The following is an 18,986-nucleotide window of genomic DNA, read 5'->3' as shown; positions in this document are numbered from 1 at the left end:
CCCTCCTGTTTATGTTGCAGAATAGGACCAAATATATAATTGTAAGAGGAATTTTTATATCAAAATTTCTTCTTAAAAACAACACAATAGATAAAAACTTTGGCTTAAAAGTTTGGCTAGGTCAGTTATGACTTCTATAAAAACTATAAGCATATTACATGTGTTTTTCAGATTTTATTTATTTGAGAGTATGTGTGTGTGTTTGTGTGTGTGTGTGTGTGTGGTGGGGGGACCAACAGAAGGGGAGGGAGAGAATCTCCAGCGGACTCAGTGCTGAGTGGGGAGCCTGACTGAGGGCTGGATCTCAGGACTTTGAGATCATGACCTGAGTCGAAAACGAGAGTCTGATGCTTAACCAACTGAGCCACCCAAGTGCCCCAAGCATATTACGTTTGCATAATACCTTCCTTTTACAAAATGCTCTTCTGTGAGCTTCAGCAGAAGCCTGGGAGATAGGCTGGATAAAGGCTATTACCCCCGTTTTATACAGGAGGAACGAGAGTCTTAGAAACCCCTCAGCAATTGCATGGGGGCACGCAGAGGGGCAGCGGAGAGGCCCGAAGAGCCTGCTTCTTGGATTCTTGCTCTCCCTCTTCCTGCAGGCTCCCTCTAATTCGTGGTTTCTTAAGGGAGAGAACCTCTAACTCTCACTTCTTTCTGAAACATGTATTGTTTTTCTCTGCATCTTTTTTTTTTTTTTAAAGATTTTATTTATTTGACAGACAGAGACCACAAGTAGACGGAGAGGCAGGCAGAGAGAGAGAGAGAGAGAGAGAGAGAGAGAGAGAAGCAGGCTCCCTGCTGAGCAGAGAGCCCGATTCGGGACTCGATCCCAGGACCCTGAGACCATGACCCGAGCCGAAGGCAGCGGCTTAACCCACTGAGCCACCCAGGCGCCCCTCTCTGCATCTTTTGATAACTTATTTTCAATGTGTTAGTGTTGGGATTTTGACATATATTTCTCATTCTTGAGGTGTCTGGAGGTTAAATTCTGACTCAGGAGGTCAGGAGGCCCGCTCTGAAGGCAGCCCCAGGAAAGGCCGAGTCTCCTGAACAGCGCTGCGACAAGGGGGATTGACCATGTTTCTGGTGGGTGTAAGGGTGCTTAGTGTTGTGAAATGAAAGATCCTTGAGTTGTGAAATGAAAGATCCTTGAGAAAGTTCAGCGCCTCTCTCAACCACGAATACAACAGTTGCCAGCCAGCCTGAAACCCCAGCCCACAGTTCTTCCTCATTCTAGCCCTCTAAGACCTGGGTGAGCAAAAACACACATGGCATTTGAGGGGAAAGACATCATGGAGGAGTTAAGGTTTCACCAGCCCTTGAGATCGCTGAATCACTCATGTGGGTCTAGGTTGGGAATGACAGCTTTGGGGTTTCAGTAGAACCTTTTTAAAATTGACTGCTTTCATTTGGTTGTTTTTACACAACTCATTTGTACCAGATACTTAATTTAGCATTTTTTTTTTTTTTCAGATCCTACAAATCATCTTTGTGTTCTAGCTGGTAAGTAATAAGAGTACATACCCAGTAATCTACTCATATAAAATTTCAATCAGGCTTTACAGGAAATGCCTAGCTGCTTTTAAAAAGGATCTGTTAATGTTCCGAGCAGGACTAGCTAATTAAAAGAACTAAATAACTACAACAATTAATTTCCTCATTAATTTATCCTTTAATAGAATAAAGACTATTCTACTGATTTAATAGAATTAATTTGGCTGATAGTAATGAACTTTAATATGAATTTTGATATTACATCACTTAATCAAAAGGGGGCAGTTTTAAATTCATTTCAGAATGTCATACAATTAATTATTTATAGGGCACTTAACACAGTCAGCTTCTGCTTGAGCTATTGTCATCTTATGGGGTAGTTTCTGTACAAGTATGTATCATCTTGCTTAATGTAAGTTATATAAGTCACCACTGAAATTTTAAATAGTTGTTATCTTGCTGCCTAGGATTCATGCTAAAATGACTTTGTCAGAATTTATATTGAAATGAGTGGATTAAGAAGTAAGTTTTTTTTTAATTAATTTTTTTTAAGATTTTATTTGTTTATTTGAGAGAGAAATCACAAGTATACTGAGAGGCAGGCAGAGAGAGAGAGAGAAGGAAGCAGGCTCCCTGCTGAGCAGAGAGCCCGATGCGGGACTCCATCCCAGGACCCTGAGATCATGACCCGAGCCGAAGGTAGCAGCTTAACCCACTGAGCCACCCAGGCGCCCAAGAAGTAAGTTATTTTTTAAAACCATCTCTTTTAATTATTTCATTCACCTCTACATTTTCACTTTAAAAAATATGTGATTTATAAGTAAACATATTTTGAAATGTGTGCTTCAATGTCAATCTCCATTGAATGTCAATGTCAATCTCCATTTCATCTCCAACAGGTTTTATAAAATATTAGTTAACCAGTAGCTAGATAAGTATCTATATATTTATTTCTGAAATCTGATCTAGTCCTTTTCTATTACCTGGGATGTTGTTAGCCTTGCTCTGCTTAGAATTGTTAATTTAATATAAAATGGGGGAGAGGGTATTTTAAAAAATTTCCTTGCTACCGGGAAGATGCTCATTTCATACATCTTTTCAGGCACCAGATGATGGCATAAATCAAAATGATTATCTGATATTACAATAAGGCATGTTGATAAGAAAAAAAAAATCTTGTTACAAACCAAACATAGATTAACCACAGTTTAAGGGGACTATACCGTCATTGAGTTGTATTAGCCCCAAAGGAGGGTTGAAAACTTTTTAACACAGTTCAGCCACTCTCAGACTAATGTAGGAAAGTAAATAACTCAGACTGACCTCCAACCTCTGAACTGATATTGTGTGATAACTTTATGTTTTTGCTGCACAGAAGTAAATGGAGAGGTCCCTGAAACTGAACTCCACCTGTTTACACTAGTTGCTCGGCGCAGACCTTCATCCCAAGGCAAATCTCAGTCACGAGCAGAACACAGTCAGTCTAGGGCAGATGGGGGGCAGAGTGGCAAACACTTCTGGGACAAGAACCTCTTGAAATCTTTGTAAACAGGAAACAGGCTCAGAATAAGGAGTTGAAATGGTCACACTGGGCAGTGCATTTAGATGCTTTATCCTGTCATCTATATTGCCATATGTAATTAATGGTAATATGTGAATGCAGAGATTGTTTTTTCAACCTTCATTATCCATTAAAAAAACCAATTCTTCTTCTTGGTGGCACAACGCTATGCAAATGGGACTCTGTGTCATTTGGCCTCAATCCAGTAGTCACGTTCCTCACAGGACTTTCAGATCCTTAATGACCCTGTATGGAGTCCATGGCAATGAATACATGGTCCATGGGATTATTAATGATTTTAAAGATAATTTTAGAAAAGATACTTTATCTGACAAGTAATAAATTATCAAGATAGTTTATCTTCGTGCATAAAAATAATTTTTTAAAGTTAACAAATGACCTAAATGACCTGTTTCTTCTCTTTTATGATTAAGAGACCTAAAAACTAGTTATCCCTCTCCCTCCCCTGATAATCCCCTTCTTCGGCTTTCCACACACGACTTGGAGGCTGATACAAGGACTTGTCCAATCCTTTGAGCCTAGTCCCTATAGAAGACAATGATTGAAGGCTAACTTTGACCCTGTGTACAAAGGATTTGACTGTAGACAGAGACAATACGGTTCTCTACCAGGGATGTTTTCTAGGTAATGTCCTGGAGGTGAAGAGGTAACATTATACATAGCAAGAGTTCCTCACGTTCTGTCTTTAGCTTGAATACTTAACCACATTTTTTTGGTGGGGAAGTCTTTACTTTTGAGTGGTGAATATATGAGGCAGCAGAGTAGCATCTGTTAGGAGCTGAAGTTAAGTGGCACTTCTATGTCATATAGTCAATGCGAGTTTAGCCAACACTTATTTTTCATTTCTTATCCCATGTATCACCTAGCACAGAGCCTGACCTAAGGCTGATCTGTAATGAGTGTTTAGTGGGTTGAAATTGGTGTCCTTTTACCTTCTCTATCAATATGTGATGGACAGAGAAATCAATCTGGATTAGGGATCAATCAGGAAAGCAGAATTATAATTTTGGGTCTGTCTTTTACTGGCTATGTGATTTTTAAAAAATCATTTCACTGTTCTTATTGTTTGAAACAATGATGGTTGGATTGGATGATCTTTACAATTCCTTTTATCTTCGTGATTTTAAACTACAGACAACATAATGACCATAGGATGGTTAAAACCTATGGTTTGCTGGTAAATATAACTGGCTTAAAAAAAAAAAACAAAAAGGGGGCGCCTGGGTGGCTCAGTGGGTTGAAGCCTCTGCCTTCAGCTCTGGTCATGATCTCGGTGTCCTGGGATCGAGCCCCGCATCAGGCTCTCTGCTCAGTGGGGAGCCTGCTTCCTCATCCTCTCTCTGCCTGCCTCTCTGCCTACTTGTGATCTCTGTCTGTCAAATAAATAAATAAAAAAGGAATAAAAGGAAAGCCATGATTTATGATGTTTGCCATTTCTATGGTGTAAATACTCCTCCTGTGGCCAATTTTAAGCTACCAGTGTGAGATCACTGACATAGAGTTGGAACGAAATGGGTATATTCAGCTGTCCCAAGCCACTAGGAGTCAGTTCCAGCACACTATAAACCTTAAAATAATGTTATTCTACCTTAAAGGACTGAAAAGTATGTTAGTAAAGTTGAGAAAAAAGTAGTAAGAATGGGAAACAGGAATAAATTTCCAGAGTTAATGAGAAAATTAATGCACAGATTGTCAGTTTTTAATGCTTTACCTAGTGGTCACACTATTACAGTCTTTCAAAAGAACGGTAGGACATGCACTGTTTTTTTTTTTTTAATCACATTTCTATATAAAGATAGTAATATTTTCAAAAGCTCTATCTTTTAGAGTGGCACGATGCAATATTTAGAATCTGATCTAATGCTTTAAATGCATTTGTTATAGCTCTAAGATTAGTCTTGAGCCAACACAGGACAGTGTTTTAACCTCCACCACCCAGAGGATTAATATAGAATATCTAGGAATGTTGGCAATAGGGTGCCTTGGTACTCATCCATGCATTGTTTACTGGTGACAGTGAGCATTAGAACAGAACAGTATTATTGCAATGCTGCAGAGAATGCAAACTAAAAATGTGACCTTTGAAGGGAGGAGAAAAAAATATTAAGGAATGTCAATCCAAAGAGACATGAGTCCTGGAAGTCATGTTAGAAGCTACAAATATCACAGTCTATCTAAAGAATACTGAATTTGCCGAGATCCAAGTTTAGTCTTCATGTGACAAGCCTGTCTCATAAGACAGTAACACAAAAGTTACTCAGAAAAGATATAAACACGTGCAACATAAAAAAAATACGGCAAACTTTTAAAACAGCTTATTTATAAGGTGTAGTATTTCCAACATTAAATGAGATAAAACTGGATTGCAAAACCTAAAGTTTGTGTGTGAGCAAATGCTAGGGTCGGAGACACTGAAGGTTTGTAACACTTCTCCATTATTTCGCCACGTAAAATCTAAGGTGGTAGTTGTGAAGGGTATTTGATCTTGAGATTGAACACTCAAACAAAAACGTAAAAATCTGTCATAAATATTCTTGTTTGTTTCCACGCTTTGGCTTCATGAATGTTTACCAAGGAAAATGAATTATTTGGCTAACATTAGGCATATAGGGAGCCATCACACATACCCCTGAGGACTGTTTGTGACTCTGAAATAGTACAACATCCACCAACTCCACAGCACTCAAGGCAGCCATCCCATCTATTCATAGTGGGTTTTACCAGATGAAACTACTGCAAAAGATCTTTTAGAGAGGCTGTACCATACTTCTGATATTAATCTGCAAAGAAGTACAAATGACCCTTGAACACCATAAGTTTGAACTCTGCAGGTCCACTGACATGTGGATTTTTTTCAGTAACTACTGTACAGTACTGTAAGTGCATTTTCTCTTTCTTATGATTTCCTTGATGTTTTCTTTTCTCTAGCTTATACTATTATAACAATACAACATTTAATACATATAATATACAAAATATGTGTTACTTGATTGTTATTGGTAGGGCTTATGGTCAATGGCAGGCAGTCACAGTTATAAAAGAATTTTTGACTGTGTAGGGATTGGTGCCTCTAACCCCTATTTTGTTCAAGGGTCCACTGTATTTTTATGGAACTATTTGGAGGAGGAATCAAACAAAGATCTAGTACTATCTATGCTTTCCAAAAGTTTGATTTAATGTATTGTTCTCATTTTTCTTTTTCTTTTTTAAAGATTTTTTAATATATTTATTTGGCAGAGAGCAAGAGACACAGTGGGAGAGGGAACACAAGTAAGGGGAGTGGGAGAGGGAGAAGCAGACTCACCACTGAGCAGGGAGCCCCATGCAGGGCTCGATCGCAGGACCCTGGGATCATGACCTGCGCTGAAGGCAGACCCTTAACAACTGAGCCACCCAAGTGCCCCATGTTCTCATTTTTAAATAGTCAGATGAACACATGCCTTAAAACCTGTTCTAATTTTTTTTTTTTTTTTCTCTGCTTGACTTATTTCGCTAAGCATGATTACTAGGTGGTGGGTATTATAAAGGGCACGAATTGCATGGAGCACTGGGTGTGGTGAAAAATAATGAATACTGTTATGCTGAAAATAAAAAATAAATTAAAAAAAAAAAAAAAAAAAAAAACCTGTTCTAATTTGGGGACTTACCGTAGCCTTTCCGCTGAACACCTCCTTCTGTCTACAATAGATTTGTCTTTCTTCACTCAGAATACCAGGACAATCTCTCCTGTACCTTCCTTGATTTGGTGGGGTTATTTCTAGTCATTTCATGGAACGAAGAGTTCTTTGAGACTGTCACTGTGTAAGGTAGTGATACAAACTCCCCACCAGAAGGCCCAAGGCTGTGTCTTTTAACCCTATGTGCATGTTAAAACCACAGTTCCCAGGGCCTATATTGATATCTGATATTCCATGGTCCTGGTAGTGTTTCAGTTCCTCTTCGGATCTGACATCAAGAAATTGATTTCTTACAAACTTGATTAAGTATTAAGACATTTAAAATTAGCATTTTTATGCTTTGGGAAGGGGATGCAATTAGGTCAGTTTACTTTGTTGTTGGAAAATATTTGTTCCAACTGATAGGATTATAGAAATTTAGAGCTAAGTAGAACATTAGAGATTTTTTCTTCACTCAGTGAATTAAGATTTTGATTTATTTATAAATCACCAGGTACCAGATAAGTTGGCATTTGATAAAAATTACATTTTTTTCCCTATCCTTTAGATTCTAAAATCCCTAAGTAAGAGATCCAATTCAGTTTTATACTTAACAAACATCTCCAGTGTAGTGGGTTGTTGAATACAAACAGAAGTATAAATTATGATCTTTGACCTCAAGAAGCTCATATGTTAATATGGGTCTCAAATGTGAACAGATAATTGCAAAATGATGTAATACGTCTATTATTAGAAGTATGAATGGAATGCTTTGGTAGTTGAGGCTTTTGTTTATTTATTTATTTTGAAGATTTTATTTATTTATTTGACAGAGAGAGATCACAAGTAGGCAGAGAGGAAGACAGAGAGAGGAGGAAGCAGGCCCCCTGCTGAGCAGAGAGCCTGATGAGGGGCTCAATGAGGGGCTCAATCCCAGGACCCTGGGATCATGACCTGAGCCGAAGGCAGAGGCTTTAACCCACCAAGCCACCCAGGCACCCCAGTAGTTGAGGCTTTTAATGCATCATGGGGAAGACTGAGATGACTGGAGATGCTACTGGTGCTGGAGTATAAAGGATTTATAAGTGTGTGTGTGTGTGTATGTGTGTGTATCTGTGAGGCTGGTGGCGGTAGTAAGGGCATTCCAGATAGACTGCTAATGCCAGAAACAAACAGTGTTGATAGTGATAATGTAGGAGTCAATGATGTATTCCCAAGGACTTCTACTGTCATGAGTTGTATAGGTTTAGTGCAACAAACACTTGTCAAGGTTAACTTTGTTCAAACTATCTGCCACCAACTACCATAACCATCATGTAAACATGGCACTGATTGTGTGCTCTTTCTTATTTTACTGTTGAGAATATTAAATCTTCATAATTTGAATGGTTAAAAAACTCATTTAAAAAAGTAAGCCTAAATAAATTTTAAGAAAGATCAAATGCAAAATTCTGATGGAGGTCGGCTACTATTATCTTCTCACGCAGCTCTCCCCAATACCCAGTTCTTCATCTTCCCCTACTGCCATACCAATCCATTCAAATCAAATCTTAACCCCTCATCCTCCTCTGCTTTCTCAGTAAGGCAAACTTAAAACTCAGAACCACTTGTTTCAAGTGATCATCAATGCTGTATTAGGACTATGAAGTCAGATAAGTAACCAAAGGTTAAAGGAAAGTGCAGGAGGACTTAATATTTTTCTGATCATGGCAGATGATGACCTCAAAATACTATTAGGGAAACAGTGGTAAAATTTTCTTATTATTCTCACAATTTTTCCTTGTATATTATTTAGGGGTCACAGAATGCTATAATTACTAGTTATGTCACTGTCTTGTATCTAATAGATCTTTGAAACATATATGGTGAATGACTAAATATAATTCAATTAAGCAAAACAAATAAGATGACACAGCCTCTGGGACAGCTTGAAGTCCACATGCAAGAATGAGTTTGGATACTTAACTCACGTCATATGTAAACATATAAATCAAAGACCTTAGGAGGGATTAATGGGGAATGACTGTTAATAATTATAGGATTCTTTTTTTGGAGAATAAAAATGTTCTGGAATTAGATAGTAGTGATGATTGCACTATTTTCTGAATATACTAAAAACCACTGAGTTGTGTGTTTTAAAAGGATAAATTTTATGGTATGTAAATTGTATCTCAATAAAAAAGTAGATGCAAAAAACCAAAACAAATAGCAACAATAAAACCATAGCCAGCTAGTTGAATTGAGGCTCTTATTGAAATGTTCTACACCTCTGTAGTTCCTAACACTGAAGAGAAATATAAGTTAAAGAAGAAAACAACAATAACAACATCACTGTTCAGTTAAAATCGAAGATAACCAAGAAAGGTAATATAGTCCAATAATTCTAAGATATGTTATCTTTTCACATTTCTGAAATGGGAATGCATCTTATAATTGATGGTATGTCCAGTTGATTTGGTTGCATTGTTGTGATATGTGTTAGATTCAATGAAGTAGAGTACTTACTATTTAGAATAATGCAGAGGCTGCTAGTTATCCCACAATATGTGTTCTACTCTTCCCACACAGTAATAATAAATTTTAATAATCTTAATAATAATGTTTCAAGAACTTTCTAAATAATTAAAACTTAAAAAAAATTAAAATTTTTACCTGGGTAAATGACCTCCCAGCCAAAGATTATATTTCGTTTTCCTTATAGTTAGGTGTGGCCACATGTCTAAGTTCTGGCCGATGGGCATAAGCAGAAGTAACATGTGCAACTTTTGGTTTGTGCCCTTAAAGAGAAAGAGCATTTTCTTCCTTCTCTCCTTTCTTATTTGCTCCCTCCCTATTTCTTTCTCCCCCTCCACTTCTCCCTCCTCCTTGGTTCCCACCCTTCTAATGGCACAAATGGTGTGAGCTGAGCAGCCATCTTGATCCATGAGCTAGAAACCATGTATTGAGGGTGATAAAGCAATGTGAAGATACCTTAGTTCTTGATGATTATGAAAACAGCATACTAGCTCTAGACCTATTATGCAGCCTTTTATGTGAGAAATACAGTTCTAGTTTGTGCAAATCACTCTTATTTTGGATTTCTCTGCCACAGGAGCTGAACAAATGTTCTAATGTGAATGGTTTCTGACTTTCATTTTCCTGAAAGTAAATTATTATTACTTTTTTCAGTGGGCTAAATTCTTCTAAACAACACACACACACACACACACACACACACACACACACACACACACACACGATCTGTCTGGACCAAAAATGAGTTGCCAAATAGAGCATTTACTTATAAGGAATATATTGTGAATAGCTTTTTACTTTTCACTATCATGGAAAGATTATTCCAACCCCCATTCAGTCTATGTTTCTAAACAATACCTTTGTTAGGACTGTCTGGTCAGTGCAGTTGGAGACAACTTTTCAGTGCAATTGAGATTTCTTGATAATGCTAAATCTGCCTTGTCAGCTGAATTCCTCTGGCTTTGTGTTGCACTGTGGTAAAAATACATGATCAGATTTCACTGTTAAGGACATTCTTTCAGCAATACATGTACAGTCAAGTTTGTGCCTGGATAGCCGAACATGTGAGTTATGAGATTTAAAAAAAAATGTTTTGTGATAAAACTTTATGGAAATGCAACAATCTGGAAGTCTAGCTCTGTCTTTGAGTAGCAAGGCGATGAAGAGTTGGGCAATTGGGAGCTGATATCACTCTGTCCTTTTCAGAGTCACAGTCTTGGTTCTTCATATTTGAGGAGATGGGACGGTGAGGAGGCCTGTTGGCTTGATCTTATTAATGCCACCATCTAGAATGCAGATTCTTGGATATTTCATCTTCACAAGATGTGCTGCAAACTGAAAAAAAAAGGGGGGGGAGGCAAATTTATAGAGGATATACAAAATCTGTATTTCTTCAATCCCATTTTTTTCCCCTCAAGCTGTGAAAGATAAAACTTCTTTACTATCATTGTTATATCAGTGAATCACTATTTTGAGTTTTCAATATTAATCAAATCAAATTTAACATGTTGACAGGACCTTTACACTATAGAATGAATGTGTCTCTTTAGTTCTCTTTTACGCTTGTTGGAAGAGGCAATAAATATACATGGTATGTATAATTTTTGAGTATATATTATATATAACATTTTATAATATATGACATTTGAATGTACTAGTCAAACAGTACAAAAAGTATACAATGAGATGTAAATTCCTCCTACCTCTCCTCTCAGGTTCCCTCTCCAGAGGTCATTACAATTTTTTATGTATCTTTCCAGTGATAGTTAAAACATTCTCAAATCTATATTGAACAATTTTTGATACTACTGTCCCCTTATTAATTGTTGCAATTCTCCTGTAATGTCCCATAAAGGGCCATAAACTTGCTGTAACATGTTCCTGGAGCAACCATAATGAACAGTTTGAGACCATAAACTTGGAATGAATTTGAAGGATTCCAAGAGGTCATCCAAGGACATCCAAGAGGTTTTCTGGATGGTTAGCAAAATAGGACTTTGAAAGGTTAACAAGACATACATATATCTTCCTGACTTGGCCCATGTCTACCTTCTAGGATCATTGGTTATCTTTCTCCACTCCTTTGACCTTATGATAAAGCAGTCCTGAACTGCTTATCAATCCCAACATAAATGAGGTCACTTTAGGATGCAGAGCATTTTGGTTGTGCAGGCTGCCCTTTGTTGGGAACATGTACTATTTCCCACCAGCTCCTGGATAGCCTTTAGTTCCTTCTCAAAAGCCCCCCCCCCCCCCCACTATCCCCATCTGCCTAATTTCTATTTATTTCCCTACTCATGCAATTTCTTCCCTACATGCCAAATCTCCATTACAAACCTCTTTTCTTAGCCCCTAAAATTCCTTGGGCAAATCTCTGTCTTTTGCTTACCATGCTTATTTAAATTTAAGAGCCTGCTTTCCTAGGACAGTGAGACTGTTCTCTTTCTTTTTATCCCTAGTGCCTGGTACATGACAGGGGCTCAATATATGCTTGTTGGACTGAACTAAACCAAGACATAGGACATATAACCTGGGACAAAAGGATGAAGGAAAGAAGGGTTTTCTTGGACTCTGGCATTCTATTTCTACTCCCTTCCCTTGGGGGTGTTTGTTCTCTTCCTTCTCCTTGGGTACTTGCGCTCTCAAGTTCTTTTCAATTACTTTGTTAAACTTGATCTCCGGTCCCTCCAGAAAAATGAATACCTGCTGATACTGCTATTGGGAGTGGGTGAAGCTTAACAGCTGGTGAAGTCTCAAGCAAGCAGTCTACACTGCTTGGTTCAAAAGCTGAATGTTTCGCTCAGGATAAGTTCAAGGCCTCAACCCCAGGGATTCTGCTTTATTGATCTAGGCTCAAGAAAGTGTTTTTTATTGTGGTGTTGGTAGTTGTTATAAACAAACACCACTAGATGATATTAAAGTGGGAAGTCTGAGGACAGTATTTTGGAACATACCACGTAGAGCCAACAAGATAAAGGTATCAGTAACTACATGCAATAGACATTGCTGGACTGGGGTCTTTAACAATCCTCAAAACAACTCACAGAAATAGACCTTAATACTGCTGACCCCACTGATCTTTTCCATCATTCTCTGCAGTGCCTTAATAGATTCAATGGCCATTTACATTTCAGAGCCAATACTCTTTTAGCCACCTGGAAGTATCTTTAATAGTAATCAGTGTTGAAGAAAGACAGTGCATCTGTATTTCAAAAGCTATCAAGTGTGATAGACTATTACTGTGAACTGGTCTCCATGCTGTTCTTGCTTGTTTCTTTGAACCTCAGTCCTTAACAGCAGAGGAGCTAGATTCATCTGCTCTGAGTCAAGCGCAGGCAGCACAGCCCCTGGTACCATATGATTACTGAAACATCTTTGCTTCATTCTCCCACATGTAGCAGTACAATTAACGCAGAAGCCGGAACTCTGAGATAAACTACCGTTATTGAAAAAAATCTTGTGGATAAGCAGTCTTAGCATTGAATACTTCAAAACACTGTAGAAGTCAGAAAGCAAGGAAGGAAGGACTTTTAAGTTACATTTAAGTTAATCTCTCTGACACTATGCTGTAGAGCTAGAAAGAGTTCCCATGATTATTTTAAGGAGGGAAATAACAACTAGTCTGCCGTTGAGCTGGAAATGGTGAAGGCAAAGCAGGCAGAAGAGAGCACTTTGGAACAATTGCTATGTGGGAGGTCTAAGAAGAAAAGTAGAAGCAGAATACAAGGAGATGGCAAATGTTTTGGTGCCTTGAAAAGCAAGGCTGTGCTTAAGTAAAGACAAAGAGCCAATGTTGAGTTTTCAGTTTAGGATTTTGAGTTCTGCTCTGCTTGTGGTTGCAAGTACTCATGTTAAATAGGAGGTCTAACAGTGAAAGCATGACTGGATCTTTTCCACCCCTACCATGGCAGCATTTCCTCTTCATTCATTCATTCACTGATCAAACATTTTAGTGAGTACTTACTGAGTACCATGCACTGTTCCAGTTTTTTCAGTGCTTATAGATCAGTGGAGGAGATAGGAACAAATAACCTCAAGTAGTAGGTGATTATACAAGTAGAAGTTTGGGGTACCTCTGAACTTAACAGGGGTTAAAGGAAGCTGTTCCTCCCTCCCATCCCTCTTTTATTGACTTCTGAAGGGAGTGGGAACTTAGATGCGATAGCTACAGTTGTGTTCTCTGTGGCTATAGCCTGACAGGTTAGGGAGGGAAGAAAGGGCTGTGAATGTCCGGCGTGGTTTCCATGTGAAAAAAGCCACACCACTCATGGAGAAGACAGGTGGTGGAGCACAGGAGAACCAGGCACATAGAGTTCTGGGTTTCATCCATCTTTCACTCTTCATCTGGCAGGGCTTTGGCAGCTTTAGGGTGTTAACATATAGGGTACTGGACTTTGGTGATTAAGAATCTAGAGTAGGGGCACCTGGGTGGCTCAGTGGGGTAAAGCCTCTGCCTTTGGCTCAGGCCATGATCTCAGAGTCCTGGGATCGAGACCCACATCGGGCTCTCTGCTCAGCAGGGAGCCTGCTTCCCCCTCTCTCTCTGCCTACCTCTATGCCTACTTGTGATCTCTCTCTCTCTGTCAAATAAATAAATAAAATCTCTTAAAAAAAAAAAAAAAAGAATCTAGAGTAGCCTGCAGCTGCAGCTTTGGGAGAGGCCGGACTTCAAACAGAAGTCACAAACCTAGACTCACTGAGCAATATCCTTGGCAGAAGTGGCAGGATGTCATATTGGACCAGTGGTTTTTGGATCTGTCAGACTCAGCTGGGTGCTTTTTTAGTCAACAATGATACCCAGACCCACTCCAGATCAGTAATAAGTAGAATTTTTTCTGGCTATCGCCCCAACATCAGGTTCTTTATCTGCTTATTTTGAAGTTTCCTGGGTTATTCTATTGTGTAGCCAGCATTGAGAATAATTTTATTAGATAATGGGATTCATTTGCTGGTGAGGTTTGTCTGAGACCTCAAGATGCAATTTTAGTAAGTATAGTCCCATGTGGAGAGCAAGTCACCTTGCGCTAAAGAGGCTGGCATGTTTGGATGGCTGGAATTTGTGAGACCAAGTCCTACGTGTAAAGAATGGGGTTCTTCCAACTGCACAACCAGCTGAGATCTATAGGTCAACATCCCATGTGGAGCTGGCAGGATCTGATATTTGGTGGGATAGGATTTTGGGACTCAGAGATGGCAGGGACAGCTGCATTTCTTGTGGGAAGTACTCCCATGTGGAAAAGGCAAAGCTCTTGCATTTTTGTCATTCCTCTGGTTAGGAGAATCTGGTTGTTCTTTTCATTTCTAGGGCTTAGGTAGACACACCTCAAAAGAGCACTGTCTGAGAGTGGCAGGCTCTTGTGGGTGGCGCTCCTTTTTGTTTTTCTCTTTCATCTTAACTTGGATTAAGAGGCTGGCATGTTTGCCCAGTGGAAGTCAAGATCTGTTATAGGAGGAGAATGAGTGGAGGAAAGGGATATTTTGATCTGCCACAGAGTGGTATAGCATAACTAAGGCCAAGAAATTAAGGCTGAGTATGGGTAAGATTTAAGAGAAGCAGAGAACAGGATCATGTTGTTTCTCACTGGGTGTCCTGGGTCACAGGCTTGGGTAGAATCCACAGGCAGCTAAGAAAATTTGGCTTCTGCAAGATTCTGAAAGGAGCACATTGCAGGACAATTAAATTTTTTGATGGGAAACTTTTGGCCTCGTGAGTTTTAAGTTTGTTTTGGGAACTGGACAATTACCATGAACTAACTAACAGTCTGGTGAAGCTCAAACGGAGGTCCTTTTCTCTCTTCCATTTTATTTGTCCATTCCTTTCCCTCCAAATATTGCTAAACTTGGGACATGGATATATTACTTTTGGTTGGGCATAGAACTGAATAAGGGAACTGGCAAATTATCCTGTAATGAATAGCTGTAGTAATTTTATTTTCTTGGTTTTATGGTTGTGAGGCTGATGTTGTATTAGTCCTACGTATCCTCTTCAGCAATTCTGAAAATATGGTGTCCATTTAATATCTCTGGTACTATATTTCTGGTTGGTACTGGACTGGTACTCACAAATTATGTACCTATTTCTAAGTTTGGCTGGACAACTCTGTAAGTGTGGGATGAGGTAAGAAGAGAAACAGAATATGGGATTATTTCCAAATCTAGAGTACAGTGTGGCCTTGGGTTAAAAATAACCCAAGTGCTGTCTTATCCTGATTATTTTAAAAATTCTGAGGTCATTAATAAATTCTGAGGTCTTGATCACTTGAAGGGGTCATCTCAGTGCTCCCAGTTAGAAACATGAGAGCTGTGACAAGGAGTACTAGGAAAAGTTAAGAATGATTTACCTAATATGCCACTGATCTTTTCCCTGGATTATACAGTCAAGTATAATTTTGAAATGTCATTTTTGTTTCAATCCTTGTGTTCTTTCCATAACTGAGATAAGTGTTCCACCTTCTGCTAGTCTCTGTATTTAGATATTTTATAATTAACACACTAATGTTTATTTTCCTTAAAGTACTACATAAGTTTACCTTCTTAAATAAGTTACTTAAGGGAGCCCTTGTATGCATTTAGTAGGAATGTATATTGGTTTGGCCATTATGGAAGACAGTGTGGAGGCTCTTTAAAAAACTAAAAATAGAACAACTATATGATCCAGCAATCCAACTTCTAAGTATGTACCTAAAGGAAATGAAATCTGGATTTTGGTATCTATACTCCCAAGTTCATTGCAAAACTAGTCACAGTAGTCAAGATAAGGAAATAACCTATGCCCATTGATGGATAATGGATACACACACATGAACACACATGGGAATATTATTGAGCCATAAAAAAGAAACTCCTGCCATTTGGGATATCAAGGGTATAGCTAGAGAACATTATGCTATATGATATAAACCAGACACATAAGGACAAATACTGCATGATTTTGCTGATATGTGGAATCAAAAATAGTCAGAGTCATAGAAGCAGAGAGTAGAATGGTGGTTGCTAGGGGTGAAGGGGTTAGAGAGAGGAGATGGACAGATGTTGGCCAAAGGGTACAAAGGCCCAGTTATGCAAGATGAAGTCCTAGGGACCTAAAGTCCAACATGGCAATTACAGTTACAAGTATAATAATACTATATTGTTTGCCGAAAATTTGCTAAGAAGAAAAAGAAAGAAAATGCTGATTATGTGAGGTGATGACATGTTAATTTGTTTGATTGTGGTGATTATTTTATAATGCATACATATACCAAAACATCAAGTTGTATACTTTTAATATATATATAATTCCTATGTATCAGTTATATCTCATTAATGCTGAAAAGAGAGTACTAAATAAGGTGCATAACTGGTTTTCATAGTAATAACATCCAATAACAACTAAGCAGTAATTACACTCTCATTTGACTCACAGGCGTAAAGTCCGCAGCAGAGCAAAAGCAAGAAGGTGAACATAAGGTCAGCAATCATCTTACACCTTACCATAGGCACTTGTGACAAGCAAGGAACAGAACTGTTAACTCCAGGGTATTAATGTACAATGTTATATACTGTAAAATGGTTATTTATGCAATAAGGAAAAAATGGGAGAATGTATATAAACAGCCAATATAAGGCCTAGGATTTATTAATTAAATTTTATTAAATCCATGTTTGTTTTGTTAAGGATAGCTATCCTAATGGTGTCTGGGATATCCACAATCCATACTATGTTGTATATAAGACTGTATCTTAAAAAAACATTTTTAATAGTTTGTGTTGTATAAGTAAATATATAAATAATTGTAGTTTTTTTCTAAATAGTTGTAGTTTTAATTTTCTGTTGCCTATATAGTTTCTATCTCTATCTTATGTGTCCCCATTCTCTCTTTACCTTTTTTATTAAAAAAATTCAAAAATATAATGAGCCCCTATGTACCCAAAACCCAGTTTCAGTAATTACAGCTCAGATAATTTATTTCATTTGCTCCTTCCATTCACTCCTCTTGACTACAACCATTATTTTGAGGTAAATCTCATATATCATTTTGTACATCGATATGTATCCTTGAAACAAAAATACTTAAAAATATAACCACAGTATCATTATACATCTATAAAATATTAACAATAATCCTTTGATTTAGTAAGTATTCACATTTCCAATTGCTTGATAAATGTCATCTTTGCATTCATCCATCCATCCATCTATCCACCCATCCCCCCATGCCCCACTTATCTATATTTACAATATTTTTATTTGCATCAGGATCCAAACAAGGTTCACACATTATGACTGAAGTATGGCTTTTAAGTTTCCTGTAATCTATACATTTGTTTTATCTCTTCATTTCTTTGCAGAAAGCCTATTCTCTCTTGAATCTACTCCAAGATTTTTGTCTCCATCACTCCCCTAAAATACTCTTAGAAAGGTCAGCAACAATCTCCACTTTGTTACACTGCCAAATCCAATTTTAAAGACTCACCTTGAATCTTACTTTACCCATCAGCATCATCTGACATATTTAATTATACCTTCCTCTTTTCAAAATTCTCAGCTCAGGTCATGATCTCAGGTCAGTGAGATAAAGTCCTGAGTTGGGCTCTGTGCTTAGCAGTGAGTCTGCTTAAGATTCTCTCTCTCTCCCTCTTCATTCCCCCCAACCCCACTCACTAGTACGTGCGCTCTCTCTCTCTCAAATAAATAAACAAATCTTTAAAAACAACTTTCTGAAGGCCCATGGTGCACATGTCAAATGGTGTTTTCCTTTCTTCCCCTTCCATCTTCCTTTGGTCTCTTGTTTTTTTTGTTGATCTCTTCTACCAATCATGTGCACTAAAGCAATTTTTTAAAAAAAATTATAAGCTAGTTTATAATGGAGACAATGGATTTTTACAATTTCCTGAAATAAAATTTAGTTATATATTTTAATGGTCTTTTGACAGTCTGTTGTTGAGCCCATCAGCTGGAATTTGTCTTCTATTCTGGAATGATGCATTTATAAGCTATTATATTTAATTATAAGAAAGAAAACTCTACTTTTTTCTGTATTGTAAAATACTAAGTGCTTATTTCATAAGTAGAAGGATTCTATGTGTTTACACATCCTGTTTTAATTCTCCGAATTCTAGTCTAAACCTCTAAATCCTCAATTGATGTTTTAGTCCTCATTTCCTATTAGCACTTTAAACTCAGTATGTCCAAAATTCATCAGACTCCCTCCAAATCGACTTTCTCTTCCTAATCTCTATTAAAGGTATCAGCAACCTCCCCAAAAACCCAATCTGGAAATTTTAAAGTTATCTTTGACTTAAAAAAAGACTTTTTTAAAAGTTTAAATTCAATTAGCCAAGGTATATTTTTGACTTTTGACTTTGGCTCCATGTTCATTTAGGTATAAAGCTGTGTCAGTTCTCTCTGCGATTGTCTTGGATTCATTCCTTCTTTTCCATTCCTCTGCTCCTACTCCATTTTAGATCCTAATTACTCTTGGATTAGTTCCTAACTGGTTCTTGTGCTTTTAGTTTTTTCCTTTTCCATTTGCTTGGCACTCTGCTGCCTACACAGAGCAATATGGAGGCCCTCAGGAAATCCTGAGACCCTAACACTATTGTATAGAGATGTTTTCCTTCCTGAGGGGGATTGCCATTAAGCAAGGTGACTCAAGATCTATGGATCCTTTCCAAGGAATATCTTGCTTCTCTATAGTCAGGAAGGACAACATATAGTTCCCAAAAAGTCCTTACTGAAAATTTCATTTTGATAA

The 18,986-nt window shown here is 37.9% G+C and overlaps 1 protein-coding gene and 1 long non-coding RNA gene across 3 annotated transcripts in view; one reads left to right on the top strand and one right to left on the bottom strand.

Annotated features, from left to right (window-relative positions):
* Nucleotides 1-1,205: 1,205 nt before the first annotated feature.
* LOC309863940 overlaps nt 1,206-18,986 on the top strand; it is a 193,968-nt gene continuing 176,187 nt past the window's right edge. The window contains exons 1-2 of the long non-coding RNA XR_014311307.1: nt 1,206-1,344; nt 1,477-1,506. This is a non-coding gene — a long non-coding RNA (uncharacterized lncRNA). The remainder of the gene's footprint in view (nt 1,345-1,476; nt 1,507-18,986) is intronic.
* Nucleotides 10,011-18,986, bottom strand: part of TBCK (TBC1 domain containing kinase) — a 206,151-nt gene continuing 197,175 nt past the window's right edge. For both annotated transcript variants that reach the window (XM_082729169.1, XM_082729170.1), the window contains exon 26: nt 10,011-10,584. In XM_082729169.1, coding sequence (XP_082585295.1) covers nt 10,474-10,584 — 111 coding nt within the window. In that variant the 3' untranslated portion in view covers nt 10,011-10,473. The remainder of the gene's footprint in view (nt 10,585-18,986) is intronic.

This window comes from Mustela nivalis, assembly GCF_964662115.1.
Source record: "Mustela nivalis genome assembly, chromosome: 4".
NCBI classification, from domain to species: domain Eukaryota; kingdom Metazoa; phylum Chordata; class Mammalia; order Carnivora; family Mustelidae; genus Mustela; species Mustela nivalis.
Note: the sequence above shows the minus strand (reverse complement) of the source record. Positions and strands in the feature narration are given on the sequence as shown.